Source organism: Mastigoproctus giganteus, chromosome 4, assembly GCF_048544385.1.
Source record: "Mastigoproctus giganteus isolate SK-2022 chromosome 4, ASM4854438v1, whole genome shotgun sequence".
In the NCBI taxonomy this organism is placed as follows: domain Eukaryota; kingdom Metazoa; phylum Arthropoda; class Arachnida; order Uropygi; family Thelyphonidae; genus Mastigoproctus; species Mastigoproctus giganteus.
Genome location: NC_143578.1, coordinates 200,055,563 through 200,070,621, shown reverse-complemented (window position 1 = coordinate 200,070,621; position 15,059 = coordinate 200,055,563). Strand labels below are relative to the sequence as shown.

The 15,059-nt window shown below is 37.5% G+C and overlaps 1 protein-coding gene across 1 annotated transcript in view; it reads left to right on the top strand.

Annotated features, from left to right (window-relative positions):
- The window catches only part of LOC150087320 (very long chain fatty acid elongase AAEL008004-like), a 42,145-nt gene that overhangs the window by 18,159 nt on the left and 8,927 nt on the right, over window positions 1-15,059 (top strand). Inside the window, exons 4-6 of the mRNA XM_090371984.1 lie at window positions 8,115-8,305; window positions 9,986-10,069; window positions 14,306-14,362. Coding sequence (XP_090228110.1) covers window positions 8,115-8,305; window positions 9,986-10,069; window positions 14,306-14,362 — 332 coding nt within the window. The remainder of the gene's footprint in view (window positions 1-8,114; window positions 8,306-9,985; window positions 10,070-14,305; window positions 14,363-15,059) is intronic.

Sequence of the window (15,059 nt, the reverse complement as noted above, 5' to 3'; positions counted from 1 at the left end):
TCGCAACTCGAGAAAGGTGGTTAAGTTGTCTACGAAGGAAGCAAAACTACCAATCGAGGTTACTTTAACCGTTGACAGTAACATGTTTCCTAATATTCGACCTATTTCATCGACCAAACGATGCAAGGCGATAACGGTTCATATCCAAGCTTTGGGAATCACTGCGATGAGCAAATAAGATGCCTGTTATACTAAATATATGCAAACTCTAAAAATATTGCATCGGTCACTTAATTGATTTTCTTCAGTTTGTTCTCAGCCGAGTCCAGGACATGGCTCTCTAAAATACAAATTATTTCAGCCGGGTTTAGAAAATGATTATCCTATTTTTCTTCCAACTCGTGATCTTGGTAAACTACTTCCCACCATTCTCAGTACGCTCCATTCAATGCTGCCTGTGGTCTTCCGTCAAAAGGATGTCAGATGGATTTTGACAAATCTTGATGCTAAAAAAGCTGCTCCAGGTGCTGATGGTATTTTTTTTCACTTGTTCTCAAGCCGACCGGGCTAGCCGAGTGGGTAAAGTACCTGCCCGGCAACCCAAAGGTCGCGGGTTCGATTCCCGCCTCGGGCTTGGATCAAAGTACTGCAAAAACCTTGGGAGGTGCAATATGGCCACAGAAGCCGATGCGCCAATAACTACCAAATCAAAAAAAAAAAAAAAAAAAAAACTTGTTCTCAAAACCTGTGATCCAGAACTTGATTCTTCTGTATCGCCTTTTTTCACTTTCTCATTCCAAAGGTGTCTTTCCTTCTGCTTGCAAATTTGCTCATATCCAGCTGGTTCCTGAAAAAGCTGATAAATCCCTCCCATCCAATTATCGTCCCATTGCAATTACTTCTCTTTCTAAACTAACGGAGAAATCAATTAACCGCCAATTGATTTCTCCGACCTGACAACCTCTTAACTACCTAGAAACTTTCCATCTGATCAACGATCGTCAGTGTCGATCCACTAGTTGATATTCTGACTTATGTTACCCAATCTATGGTCAAATTCAATAGAATAGTTTGAAAGTCAAGCAGCTGCTCTTGACATTTCAAAGGCTTTTTGACCGTGTTCGTCATTAAGGTCTTCTAAACAACTTCCTTTAATGCTGATCTCCAGGTAATTCTCCAGTGGGGCAAAGATAACTTAGTTGATTTCAACCCTTCTGAAACTCAGTCCTGTCTTATATCGCGTAAAAAGATTCTTCTGCTGCTATGCTTATCTTCAATGACACTCTGATTTCTAGGCAAGGTAATATATTTCTATTGGGGATTACTAGTAGCTTAGCCAGGATTTTTTTTTTTGTCAGCAGGTACATAAAAAAAAAAAAAAAAAGCGCCAATTGCCTAAAAAGCGCCACAATGCCAAATTTCGGTGTCCGGGGGGAAACAGTATACCTGCTAACCCTACCCTGGCTACGCCAATGGGATTACCATGACTTCTTAATCTCTCTTCGCATAAGCACATTACGATTATAGCTTCCTCTGCATCTAAAAAACTTGGTTTTCTCTTTCGCTCTCGGTGTTACTTTTCTTCCAAACACCTGTTTACTCTGTACAAATCGCAAATCTGCCCTGCCATGGAATATTGTTCCCACATCTGGGACAGTACCCCAAATTCTCATTCAGGCTTCTAGATTCCGTTCAAAAGAGGGCAGTTAGTTAATTAATGACTCATATTTAACAGAGTCTCTCCACTCTGTCTTGTAGACGTTCTATTTCTGCTGCATGCATTTTCCATAGATACTCCCACGGGCACTGTTCTTCTGAATTGGCTTCTATAAGTCCAGCTTTTTCAAAGCGGTCCGCAATCAGTCAAAATACTTTTACTGCCCAACTTAACTCACAGAATCAAATTTTCTTCTTCATCATTAAGTCATTCAACTTCCGTTTTCTGAAATGACCTTCCTTCATACGTATTTCCTGAAAATTAGTCTACAGAAGTTCAAGTCTAATGTCAACAAATTTCTTCTTTCATCTTCTCAACCTCCACCTACTAGGTATTATAGGTTCTAATACCTCGTGTTTGGGGTTTTCAAAAAAAAAAGTTAGCGGGGCCGATGAGACATTCTTTTCGACTTTAGTTTAAAAAAACGAGATACGAAATGAGTTACTTAAAGTAATAATTTTAAATGATGACTCCCAATTGAATAAGTTTTGAATAGTTTGAATTTTAATATTTTCCAGCAGTTTGTTTGTTTTTACTAAAAGACAGTTAATACACAGGAACAGTTAGCGTTTTTTTTTTTTTTTTTTTTGCTGGTCTCCAGGCTTGGGCAACCCGGGTACGGGATTGTTGGCATCCACTGGACTAGCGTTCCTTCCATTGGATGCGGGATTTGTGCATTTGAAACAGTGACTGGACGCAGGCCCGACTCCACATGCCGCTGAATGGGTGGCAAAGAGGCCTGACACAAACAATACACACTTACACTTTTACAAACAAACATTTACACTTTGGTCAGGAACGTTTTACAGAAGTTCCGTAGTTCATCAAAATGATATCAGGTGGAGTTCAGAGTTAAATCTGAGAGCCACCTTAGACAGGTACTGTACATACACATCTTCTTACCCGAAACAGCACTGTCCGATTGTAGTAAGAGTATATTTCACTTGGTATTTATTTAATTTACATGTTTACACACACAAAAAAAACGCGTATAAACAATTTTATTTTATACAGTAGAACTCGAGGATTTAATCGATATAACTGTTTCATGCAGTACAAGCCAGACTAAAACTAAGGTTTCAGCTGCTGAAGAGGAATCCAATGGTATTCCAGAGTACTACTCTCCAACTGCCTAAATCTTAGTTGTACTGAAAACAAAGGCAGGTGTTCATTTTGTCACGTATAAGCGACGGCTACAAGAAGGTAACTGTGTAATACCTTTCAACACATCAGTTACGATGGGAAGCGCTGCTGTAATTGTTAAATATTGGGATTATTTATCCTATTCTACACCGACCAAACTACGTTTAAAACTTATTTTAATATTGACTATAACTTCTAAAAAGGTTCTGCGTATCTTTAGGAATTTGAGTAAGTATGCCAATTCAAATATGATCTGTCTTTTCATGGTTTGCCCAGATATGAAAGAAGCAAATATACAATAATAAAGTTATCACATTTAACAATGTTTTAACTTCTATATAGAATAAATATATAATATTTGCTACGTGTAAATAACAAGATATACTAAAAAGTAGGAACCTTCCTCGAACAAATCAATTTCTCAATGTACATTTGAACTGCATTTCCGGGTGAAGGATCCAAAGTTCGAAAGGACCTTTCCACTGCATCCCAAAGGTGCTTCGCATGGTTCATGTCCGGCGAATGGGTAGGCCATTCCTTGGTGGTAAAATCTGTGGAATGCTCTTCGAACCATGTTGTAGTCGCCACTGCTCTGTGGGGGTGGCGCATTGTCCTGCTGGAAGAGTCCATTGCCCTGTGGGTGCACGATGACCATGAACGGATGCAAATGGTTTGTAAGGATGGACACGTAACCTAGACAGTTCAGAGATGCGTCTAGATGTATCAGAGGTCCCAATGTGTGCCAGTTGAACACGCCCGAGACCATTGTCTGAACCGTTCCTTGTTGACATGACTGGTGCATGGCTTCGTGCGGTTTCAGCTGGATACACACCCTCCTGTCCGCTCTAAATAACTGAAAACGGGACTCATCGGACCAGGATACCAATCTCCAGTCATCCAAGGTCCAGTGCCGTTGTTCTTACGCCCAATTGAGGCGTAGAGTCCTGTGTCGTGGTGTTAGCAATGGGACTCTGGTGGGTTGGTGGCTCCCATACGCTACTGCGACTAATATTTGCCTGATGGTTTTAGTGGAGACGTTTCTGGCACTCCCTCGTTGAAGTCGGCAATGATTTATGCCACTGTCGGCTGAAGCAATGTGAGACCGACGGCCACGCTCATCCACCCCCTTTCTCCGCCCACAGCGCTATCCACGATGAGATGTTATTCCGAAAATGGCGTATTCCCGATACACTCCTGATACTGTCCAACGGCAATTTCTGTACCACCTCTGCGATAGTGACCTATGCGTCGGACACCCACTATCATCCCTCTTCCAAAGGCTTTTATCTCATACTTTTTAACTCAGACGTTTATCCATACTGACATCGAATTACCGTCTACGTGAATGCAGTGTACCTATATGCCTGCCAAGCGGTGGGTTCGTCCACTAGCGAGAGAGGTGACAGCGTCGCGTTGCCCAGGAACCAGTTATCCCATGAATTCTGTCCTTTCAGTATAAACAGTACTGTGTTCTAATACCTGTCGTTTTTGGTTTTCAAAAAGAAAAATGGAGCAACTTCAAAATAGAGCTACCTTTCATCATTGTTTCCTTTGACATCCCGGATAACGCTAAGTACATTAATTAATCGTTTGTCTTAATTAAACTATATGGGTTATCATATCATATACTAAATGTCTTTGAATTCGCGAACAGTGGCTAAATGCAGGTGCAATATTGCCAAGCCTGGATAGTACTATTACGATTAGTGTTACTAGTAATTTTTCAAATAACATTATATCCACCTTTCTGGTACACGAAAAAATAAGACCGCCAAACCACAAAGTGAGAGGGAGAAATAATAAAATAAAGACCATTACTAAATTTTTCTGGTGAACCACGGATTGGGAACCCCTGGTCTACAACAGCATTTCTCAACCATTGTGTAACAGCGGTATATGATCACTGGTATGCATGTTGAAACCCTAATCCAGTATGCCTTCACAAAATAAGAATGTGCCCGATGGTACACAAGCTGCCCAGAATCATCTATCCAGGTGAGTGATGCTTCTGGGTAGCCAAGCGGCCAGACAACCACAGAACGCACATAATACACACAAACCTACGTCATTCACACTGGCCCATTTGAAGTGGTAGTGTTCTTCACAGAGATGCAAGGCGGAGTTGAACTGACGTTCTAGGAGCCGCCCTTTACAAAGACATACCCAGGAAGACGTAGAGTGCGTATTTGAGCAGATTGAGTGAGGTAAGTAGTTGCAGGGTAAGAATGAAGACCGGGATTCAGAAAAAGATCAAAAATAAATGACGTTTAATATTAGAGGAGATGAAAGTGAAGTCAGTGAGGATAGGGCACGATGAAAATAAAATCCGGAAAACCTGAATAGTGAAATAAAGCAACAGTTCAGTGGCTGTGGGATGAGGACTGAAGTTGGAGAGAAAGGATATAAAAGCCCCGTTGGTTTGAACAGGCTCTATTTGCTAGTATAATAAGATTACTTACTGTCTTGATATTTAATTTTGATTGCGAAATTTACTTTTAGGTCACTTAGAAAGTATTAAAACATCAAACATTACGTCATTATCATAAGTGCTCCTTTTTGTACTACACATGTGCATTACATCTCAGCGCATTCTTTGATTCGGCCCTGAACAATATGAGAGGCAAATGAAGCCTGCAATAGGTTAAATCGACATCACGATTAAATACGGTACATGCTTATTTCTAGTCTTAAGTTCAGAACACTTAAAGGAAGTTTCGTAATGAGTCATAGTTCACACGCAAGGTTGTGTCAATGAGTCTAATAAAAAAAATAATAAATAAATGCTCAGTAAGAAACTGAAGAATCGGTCATACATCGCGGGAATCCTAGCTTAACTACCTCAATGACGTCACTTGGCCATTGAAAGCAGACATTCGTTATTTCTGAAGGCTTGGTTACTTCCGGACGGAAAAATTTTCTAACGACTGCTATCTAATTAACCTGCTTATCGCTGCTTTCTGAAGCAACCTTGTGCCGTAGGGGAAAACGACGAAACGCATGGGGTTTTCCCTTCATCTTCTCGACCGCCGACGGACTGCAGTTCTCTCCGATTCCGGAAGCAAAACAGCAGAGGTCACATACCCGCCTGCAGGTAGTCTAACGCTGGGGGAAAAAAATAGGTGGCAGCTTCTTTCAGGAAGCATCTTCGATTTGATGAGTGGCAGCCGCCGTCCTATACCCATTTGTCTGGGAAAGGGGGAGCTTTATTGCACCACCTTTGCCAAATTGATAGAGCACGTGAACTTGCTGGCCATTCCAAGCTTATTTCCCACTCTCCTTCTTTCTCTTCTGTAATGCACAACGACACTTAGCGACGCTTCAACTAACAACTTCCTCTCTTAATCAGTCAGGCATTAATAAAATGAGAAAAGATAAAAGTAAGAATTTCACTCATTAATAACACTCAGCCTCTGACTATTTCACAATGAAATATTACAAAAATATTTAAGAAAGGAAATATGTAAGGAGTGGTCTCTTTCTTATCTGAATAAATTATTCATTGAGCCTTAAGTGCCCCATAGCTATTCGCTTAAGAAACACGTCCTCATTTAATTTTAAAATTGGCTCTGAGCTTCAGGAGAGATTACGTAAAATCCGATTTTCCTGAGTTCATAAAGGTTTATGGTGCACCACCTACAGAAACTAACTCAAGAATGATGCACTTTTATTTTTGTAACCACAACTGTAGTAAAAGGTGAATTAGTAATGAACAGCTGTAAAGCTGTTCATTACTAATTCACCTTTTTAAGAAAATTTTCCTCTAGTTAGTAAATTTATGCGGGCAGCTAAACACAGATGAGATTATGTTCAACTTACTAATTTCACACATTTTTTGCTATACTGGTAGCGAAGTGGGCAGCATAAACGTAAAGTTACGTTTGAAATGCGTTCGAATCCATGTGATAAACGAAATATTGTCTTTTTTAATAAAATACACGCAGAACGGGATGAGTATTCAGTTGTGTGGTGGGTACAGAGTCTAGATAATGGCCGAATCACAGACTATTTACATAACGAAAGCAGAGTATTTTATATTAAGTGAAAATAAGCCCAATGCGGCAGTGGAGTATCAGGAATTGGAGATTTTAGTATTATAATGGCACAATGATGCAAGGAAGCTGACTTTTTTTTTTTTTTGCATCTGTCCAAAATGCAAAAATGTCACGGTCTTCTTAATAATAAGAGGACTAGCACATTGCACAGTTTTTGGTGTGGTAAATGGATCTACAGTTTGAGTTATGAGTAACTGTACCGACAAATGGAATATCATAGGCCGATATGCATTCGATCGCGGTACTTCAAAAAGATTAACCAAAAATTGTGAGGAATCAATAGCATCACTAATTATTATGATTAGAAAAAACACTGTGGCACATTTTACGGAGTGATAGATCAAAGTGGAATTAAATCAAAACGCGGGAATAAAGCTGATGGCAATTAGTTTGAAATATAATATGCCTGCGAAAAAAAAAAAACTTTACCTGTTCACTTTCCCTTATCAACTAAATGCTTATAACTAGGTGATCACCAAAGGTCCAGTACAGGTAGCAATAATTTTGCACAAAACCTCAAATGTAAGCACGAAAAAAATCCTCAATGAATGCTTTGAACGACAATTTGAACCGAACACTTTGTAAGCTCTAGCACTTTGGAAGTAACTGAAACAACGATTTGAGGGATGGACGGATGCTAAAGTCAGAAGGCGAGTCAGCTTTGATAAGCTAAGAATTGAAGAACGAATAACAGAGCAGTTAAACGAGACGAATGGGAGCGCAAACACAAAATAAAATAAGTTGCAGCGGACGCCGAATAAACTTTGCTTTTGGCTTTAAATTAGTAAGGCGGAATACCAAATTAGTATTTCGGATGGAATTCACAGTATTTGTTCTTCGTTACGTTTCGTTGCATAATTTCTACTCACGAATGCGAGTAGAAATTAGGCAACATGTCATAAAGATATATCCTAACATGCGGCATTGTCCTGAAGTAGCAATGGTCCCTAAACCTTAAGTTTTAATTACCATTCCATCTGTAACTCATAAAACGCGGCTTCATTATTTGTAAATAAGATCTGTAAGAGACTTGGGATTCGCAGACTGCAAGGGGCGGCCAAATCTTCTTTAACTCAGAAGATTGGTAATATTCTTGTCTGGCCCTATGGGGCTGTCGCAGAGTATAAATAAAACATTATATAATAATTGAAGTTAATTCTGAGTTTATTCCGTTTAAACTGTTTACCATAGGGTGTCGGAAGAGAGGAAATGGGTGTGGAAGAGCTTCTGTACATTAAGCGCATACTTTTGTTCTTTAACAGATCCCAGATCTGCAGAATGGCCACTGATGGGTAGTCCTTTCCCGATGTTGTCTGTCATCTTCTCCTATCTGTATTTTGTCAAAGTCCTCGGTCCAGCTTGGATGAAAGAAAGAAAACCCTTTGACATAAGCAGGATAATTGTTGCCTACAATATTGCCATGGTTATTCTTAGTGCCTTCTTTTTTTTCTATGTAAGTATGCCAAATTATATTTTGGTAAAAGTTTGCGTCATTTCGACTTCAAAGCCAATATTTCAAATATAACTGAAATAAAACAGTTTTTCTGTTCAGATAACACCTTAACATTTTAAAAACTATGGATTTATCGCATTAAAGAGCAATAAGAATATCTGACACTAGTTCTTATATTGTACCAATGAAACTGCTATTTCAAATTACTGTTTCTCCCGGAAACAATGGCTTTTATCTAACCAACCAGTCTCTCTAAATTACGTGTATTATACTCCCGCCTCATAACCTTATTTGCCTCTGCAAATTTTCTTAACCAAGAAACCTCTGTATACACAAGTATTAAGTCTAGCACAACTAATCACTGGTAACCTATTGAAAAGCGTGAGGTTGACTAATAATGCTAAGAATCACTATAGCCAAACACCATAAGCCCTAGCTAAGTCAAATTGTGAAATGCAAACCATAAATAAGGCATCTCGGAGCATACTCTAATACGCAGTTTATACCGTTACTGGTTACTTCGTTATAAGCATACTCGGATTTATTTAAAATCTTCCATACCGGTTAAGAACAATTATTTGTAAATAGTTTGTGGGTGAGATTTGTTAAACACTACAAAGACTGAGCGTTACAGAAATCATCTGTAAACAGTTTGGGCTAAATTCGTACACGCTAGTCAACAATGAAAATAAAAAATGCAGCCACACTTCCTGTATAAATATTAAACATGCATGTCCTGGTTTGTCGGAACACTATGAAAATGAGTAAACTCAAAGTAGGACTCGGAATACAGTAAATATTATTTCCAAACAGAATTTTGGCCTATCTTCATGAAGTAGACACAGATAACTATTCCAATGATTGCCTTTTCACCGTAACAGCTGGTGCCCTCGATTTAGACGGTTCGTTGGCAGGGAGTCCGCAGGCAAAGGTCGTAAATGGATGTTCGAAGAGGGTAATGTCCTCGTGTTTTTTAAACTTAAAGGGGCCAAAAAACGTTTATTCTATAGCCAGGACGACAGAATACAATAGTCCTGATTTCAAGATGCCGGCGGGGTACTCAAACTGCAGTATGCGAATTTAGCGTCTGAAAGGAGGACCTGGTTCAGATGCCAAATTGTAGTAGCTTGCGCATACACGAACCTTTGCTGCATTATTAGAAGGATGATCCAATTTATTATAAAACCTTTCCGTATGTATATGGTAAGTTGATTGAACTTGCAGATTGTCACGCCCACTGCTGACACTTTGCAGAACCACGATAATGAGTTTGCTTTTATGTTGAAAAAGAACAAGCGCTCTGTTCATAGGAATGTATTTTCAATATTAGCACTCTTCGTGGCAGTGGTCAATGTTCAAATAGAGTTCGAACGTCGCGTGTCCAAATCCACGCAATGCTTCAAAATATCTAATATTCTTGTAGTCTCTATTCCTTAGTTCCTGCCTAATATAGCTGTGGCAGAGTATATGCAGAATTTTTAATCTGCCTCCAACTTGAAAAAAAAATTACACTCCTCGGCTTTCAACGGTGTAGTTCGGACAAACATATCTGTTTCGCGATCTGCTATAATTTTTTTTCCCGATTTTTAGCAATAATTTCATTCGAGTTACTTTGATTAAATGTCTGTATGCATATGTTATATAAGATCAAACTAAACTTTAGTATTTTTTTACTTTCAGGGAGGAAGTAAGACATACTTAGTCGGAAAATTCAGCTGGTTATGTGAGCCTGTGAATTATGGTACAGATCCTGAAAATATGCTGGTAAGTAACGAAATAAGACACTAGGAGCAACAAAATATCGTACTTCTCTTTTAAATTGTTAAGATATACACATCCAATTTCTTTCTGTAAATTGACTTTATCAGTTCAATTTCCAGATATAGCCACTGGGGTCTCTATCTCCCTAGTGGCTGTATTCGGGGGGAAAACTGCATAATGCAATCTAACAGTTAGAAGCTAAGAATCCAACTACGTCACATTGCATTATACTTTGCTTTTTATATATGTTATTCTTTCACATTTGCTTTCCTTTTACAGTGTTATTATAATATCTGGATATAATGCCCTTTAAACTACTTCCCTTTAATTATTTCAGTTGATGTACAGATTCTAAATTACACACTGGCCAACAAAAAAAAAAATAATAAAAATAAAATGGTATCTCCGAAGCAAACGTTGCAGATTTTAAAAAAAAAATTGATCGGCAGATTCCAAAAATACCAAATCATACCTTTTATCACCTTTCCATTGAAAGATATACTGAAATTGCTTGGTTAAATAAAAATGAGTCGTGCATTTTAAATACTTGAATCACACAACGTACTATACTAGGTGTGGTTATAAAATAATGAGACTTGCGATAAAATAAATATAACGAAATATTTCATACCTTACAAGCTTATCCCATTTAAAATAATTGTCTTGGCTTGCACTGTTCCACATTTCTCCCAAGCAGAGAAACATTTCTGGAAGTCTTGTAAAACCTTTTTAACACTTTTTCTGAATGGTTTCAATGGACTGAAAATGGGTTCCCTTAAATAGCCTTCTAAGTTTAAGGAAGAAAAAGTCATAAGGGGATAGGTCTGGCGAGTATGGTGCGTGTTCACAGACTGGGATTTCATTTTTGCCCAGAAACTGATGAACATAGAGAGCGTTGTGTGCTGGTACATCTAACCATCCTTCCACAATTCCAATTTATGCCGAAGCTTTATCAGAACTTCAATGTAATATGTTTGTTTACAGTGATTTTGTGAGATATATTCGGCCATATTAATTCCTTTATTAATGTTGGGGGGGGGGGACCAAGAAGCATGGTTTTTATTTTTGATATTCTTGTCTTTCTCCGTCAGGGGGATTGTTTTATCTTCCATTGTTTTTAAAAACACCGTCACAAACTCAGTCTTATGACTGATCTTCATTCAAAATTTCTGGCACCATCTCGGCACACATTTTCTCGTGCCTAAATTTTCAGTTAATTTTGTCTGACTGTTTCTTTGTACATATGTAATGAGTTCTGACGCAACCATTCTAATGCTTAAACGACGATCACTTCTAATCGATGTCCTTACCTGGTCCACATTTTCATGATCTTTCATGGATACTGTGAAGGGCTTGGTCGTTCATCGTCTTCCACATTCTCTCTTCTTTCGAAAAGTCTTTAATGCCATTCAAATAAGCGAGCTACTTGACACAGTATCTTCCTTATAAATTTGATGTAACAAATCATAATTTTCAGTTGATGTTTTCTTTAGTTTTTGTTAAATTTGAGGTTGATTCTTTGTTCGATTCTTTTGCCTGCCATTTGTCCGACAACCTGTAAAAACACAAGGTGCTGAAAATCTGTCTCGCTGCAGAGCGAATGAGGTGTTGGAACATGACTTGGCAGACAACTACGTAAAAGGTTCAAGGTCAACTGCCGTACCTTTTTTGTTTCACAGGTGGTGTGCAGTGGCTCAGCAAGCAATCTCGTTCTTTAATAGCCACACCTTGTATCCATTCTATTTCCTTAGAAATGTTGCCGCTTAGTTTTTAGTTTTTTTACGGTACATTCTGCTTTCCTTCTTAAACTAGCAGTATAAACCGGCGACCTTGGTAACGCTTTCCATCGTAGATATGTCCTGATGAAAGTGTTCCCCTTACTTATCACTTGCATCTCCCATATCTTTAACACTGCAGTAAAGTTGACACCAGAGATTCATAATTATCATCGTTCCTTCTTCGAAGAAATCTGCATAACTGCTTTAAACGATCGCCAAGCTGCTAGTTCAGTATCCGTAACTTTGTTTCAAATACATCTTTGAGGAATTCCTTTATTTTGAGGCTCAATGAAAATTCCTTCTTTCAGTTTTACATCTATTAAAGTGAGAAACACCTTCCTTAGGTAATAGTGTTTCTCGATTTAACTTATCCAGAGTCTTAAACAAGATTCTTCATTAATCCAAACCTTATGTTAAAATATAGAAGAAGTGGTGTGTGTGTGTGTGTTTTGGTTCAACTAGTGGGCATATTTTATAACTTCTTCCTGGTAAAAATTCCTCTCGTTTTCCATTGCTGCACAACACAACGTTTTTCTATGGCGCGACTGTCCCAGAAATATAAGCTACAGCATTTTGTGAAACCTCCCTATAGACCACTGATATCCAACTATCTTAATCAGAGTAATCCAAATCACATACTTTCGTACGGTTTTTTTTTTTTTCACTTCTTTCAAGCAAACAGCATGAAGTAGAACTGATGGAAATGCACTACTGTGCAGCAAGAGAAAAAAACAACACCACCTTAATTTTGAGGCATTGATAAATATATAACGTCCATTATGACTGTGTTCAATGACCACTTCATTCAAAAGACCACTAATATCTTTACAGAAATACATACCATCTTTCATAACGAAATATTTTAAAAACACTTCGAAGTTTTCGATATACTGTGATTTTAGTTCCTGCTTCAACTTCCACGGTTGTAACCTAGAACCAAGGCGTTCTGCTGGATCTTTAAATAAGTTTAAATCACCTAAGTTATTCAACTTTTTGCTTAATTAAGTGCGGCGTTATAAATTTCTGGTTGGTAGTACAAGTCCTGCAATCTGCTTCTACGGTTAAACATTTTAAGTTTGTGTGCAGACGAACTTTGCACACATTCCGAATAAGAACTTTGGGAGATTCCGTTAACGATAGTATTCTTTTTCAATAGCCAGTTCTTTCTAAACTCCTTTCACTGTGGTAGTGCCGAAACCGAGCAGCTAATTCCTTTCAACAGACAGGCAACGCTAGGAGAAATTTTCAACAAGACTATAATCGTGGAAATCCCTCCTGTTTTGTCAGGGCAAAATTACAGCTATAATATAATAATATTGAGCTATCTCACGGCATCTTTGCATTAAGATCTTATATGTCGTTAGACTCGGGGTTATTGCATAGTAAACTACAGAAGAAACAGTCTAAACTGAGTCTACAGTAATATCAGGAGTGTTGTAATAAAGTGAATGAATTCGAACTTGCCTGCACAACATGCAGGTAGATCTACGAACAGAACTGTATTGACATAATACACGCAGCGCACTTTCGCTTAAAATGCTGACACACACACGCGCGCACACAATCTATAATATCCAGCTGAATAAGCGCCCAGGAGACAAAAATGCGGTAGTTTCGCCTTTTGGAATAAAAAAAAAAAATCAGCAAAAAAAGACTCTTCCCATTTTCACCTATGCATTCTCTAATAGTTTATCTAGTTCTTTCTTGAACTTATTTAAACTGTCAACTTTGCCTTAGAACTGGAAGAATATTGTTTAATTTGTACGCAAAATTAACAACAAAAATCAGTGATTTCTATCTATCATATATTCTCAGATTTTTTTTTTAACAAATGTATATTTTTTACGAACGAAAACAAAGTTCAATATCTAATATATGAACAATTTTCAATATCTACAAAAGCTTTTAGTTGAATGTTTCTTTTTTGTGTACAATTATTTCTTTTTTGTGTACAATTCAAATATTGTACAATTATTTGAAATATAGAGGTGAGGAGCTTCCTTGAACTGATTTGTTCACAAGACAGTGCAATATGACCCTCGATGCTAATGCACTATATAAATAGTAAGAAGGCAAAGCATTTCTGAAAAATTTTCAACCACTGCTGAAATCAGTTCATGTGGAGCATTGACCTACATTATATCGAAAAGTTTCCAAGCCATAATGCGACAGTCTCCTTTAAACTGGACCCACAATAGGGATAGTGGGTCAGCAGATCACAGACATAACCATGAATTGAGTGCTTGCATTTTTAAATTCGTTATAATGTAATTCCCAGTTCCGGGTACAATATGATTTATCAAAGGATGAATTGAATTAATATACAAATATTTAGAAACAATGCACTGTATTACCGGATGTTAGTTTCTAGACAGTCGTAGATTTAAAAAGTCAATTACTAAATAATACCTAAAATACTATAATAGTAATATATAAAAGAATATTTTACCTTTCTTTTTAGTTGGTCAGGTTAGGATGGTGGTATTTGCTACTGAAAATTGCAGAGTTCTCCGATACGGTAAGTCGATTTAAATTTTCCTAAGGAATATAAACAAGTTAAGGAACGTACGCAGTGCTTTACATTTCAGGCGCGCATTTGATTTTTATTTAATAAATTAACTGAATTTTTTTCTTTTAATGTGATTAGCAGAAGTGAAAAGTAAATTATCTTGTTACCAGTTAATAAGTTTGACACTAAATACACTTTACCAGTTAATATAAATTAATTATCTTGTTGCTAATAACTAATATATGGAATTATTTGCTTTGATATCACCTTCCACAGACTTCCATCCCTTATCGTGGAAGTTGATAGCCTAAATAAGTTTAAGGCTCAGCTGGACAGGTATTTCGAACGAACAGAGGGGTGAAGTGGAAGTGGTTATTTTTTTTATTTATTTTTATTTATTTTTTATTTTTGGCTGATGCTGCATAAGCTTGCTTTCTTGCATCAAATGCCTATGCTAATCACTGCATATACCTCAAAACTAATATTTACTCAAATGTGTCAATTATTTCTTCCAGAATTTCTGGAGGAAATATATTAAAACATTTATGTAATCTCCTATACATTTCCTCCAAGATTTTAATAAAACTTGAAAGATTACAATTATTTCGCACTCCTGCTGTGATTAATATAATAAATTGTAAATGATTATTTAGTAAACTGATTAGAGAGGTGGGGGAAAATAGCTTATCAAAAAGCTGCCACTTTT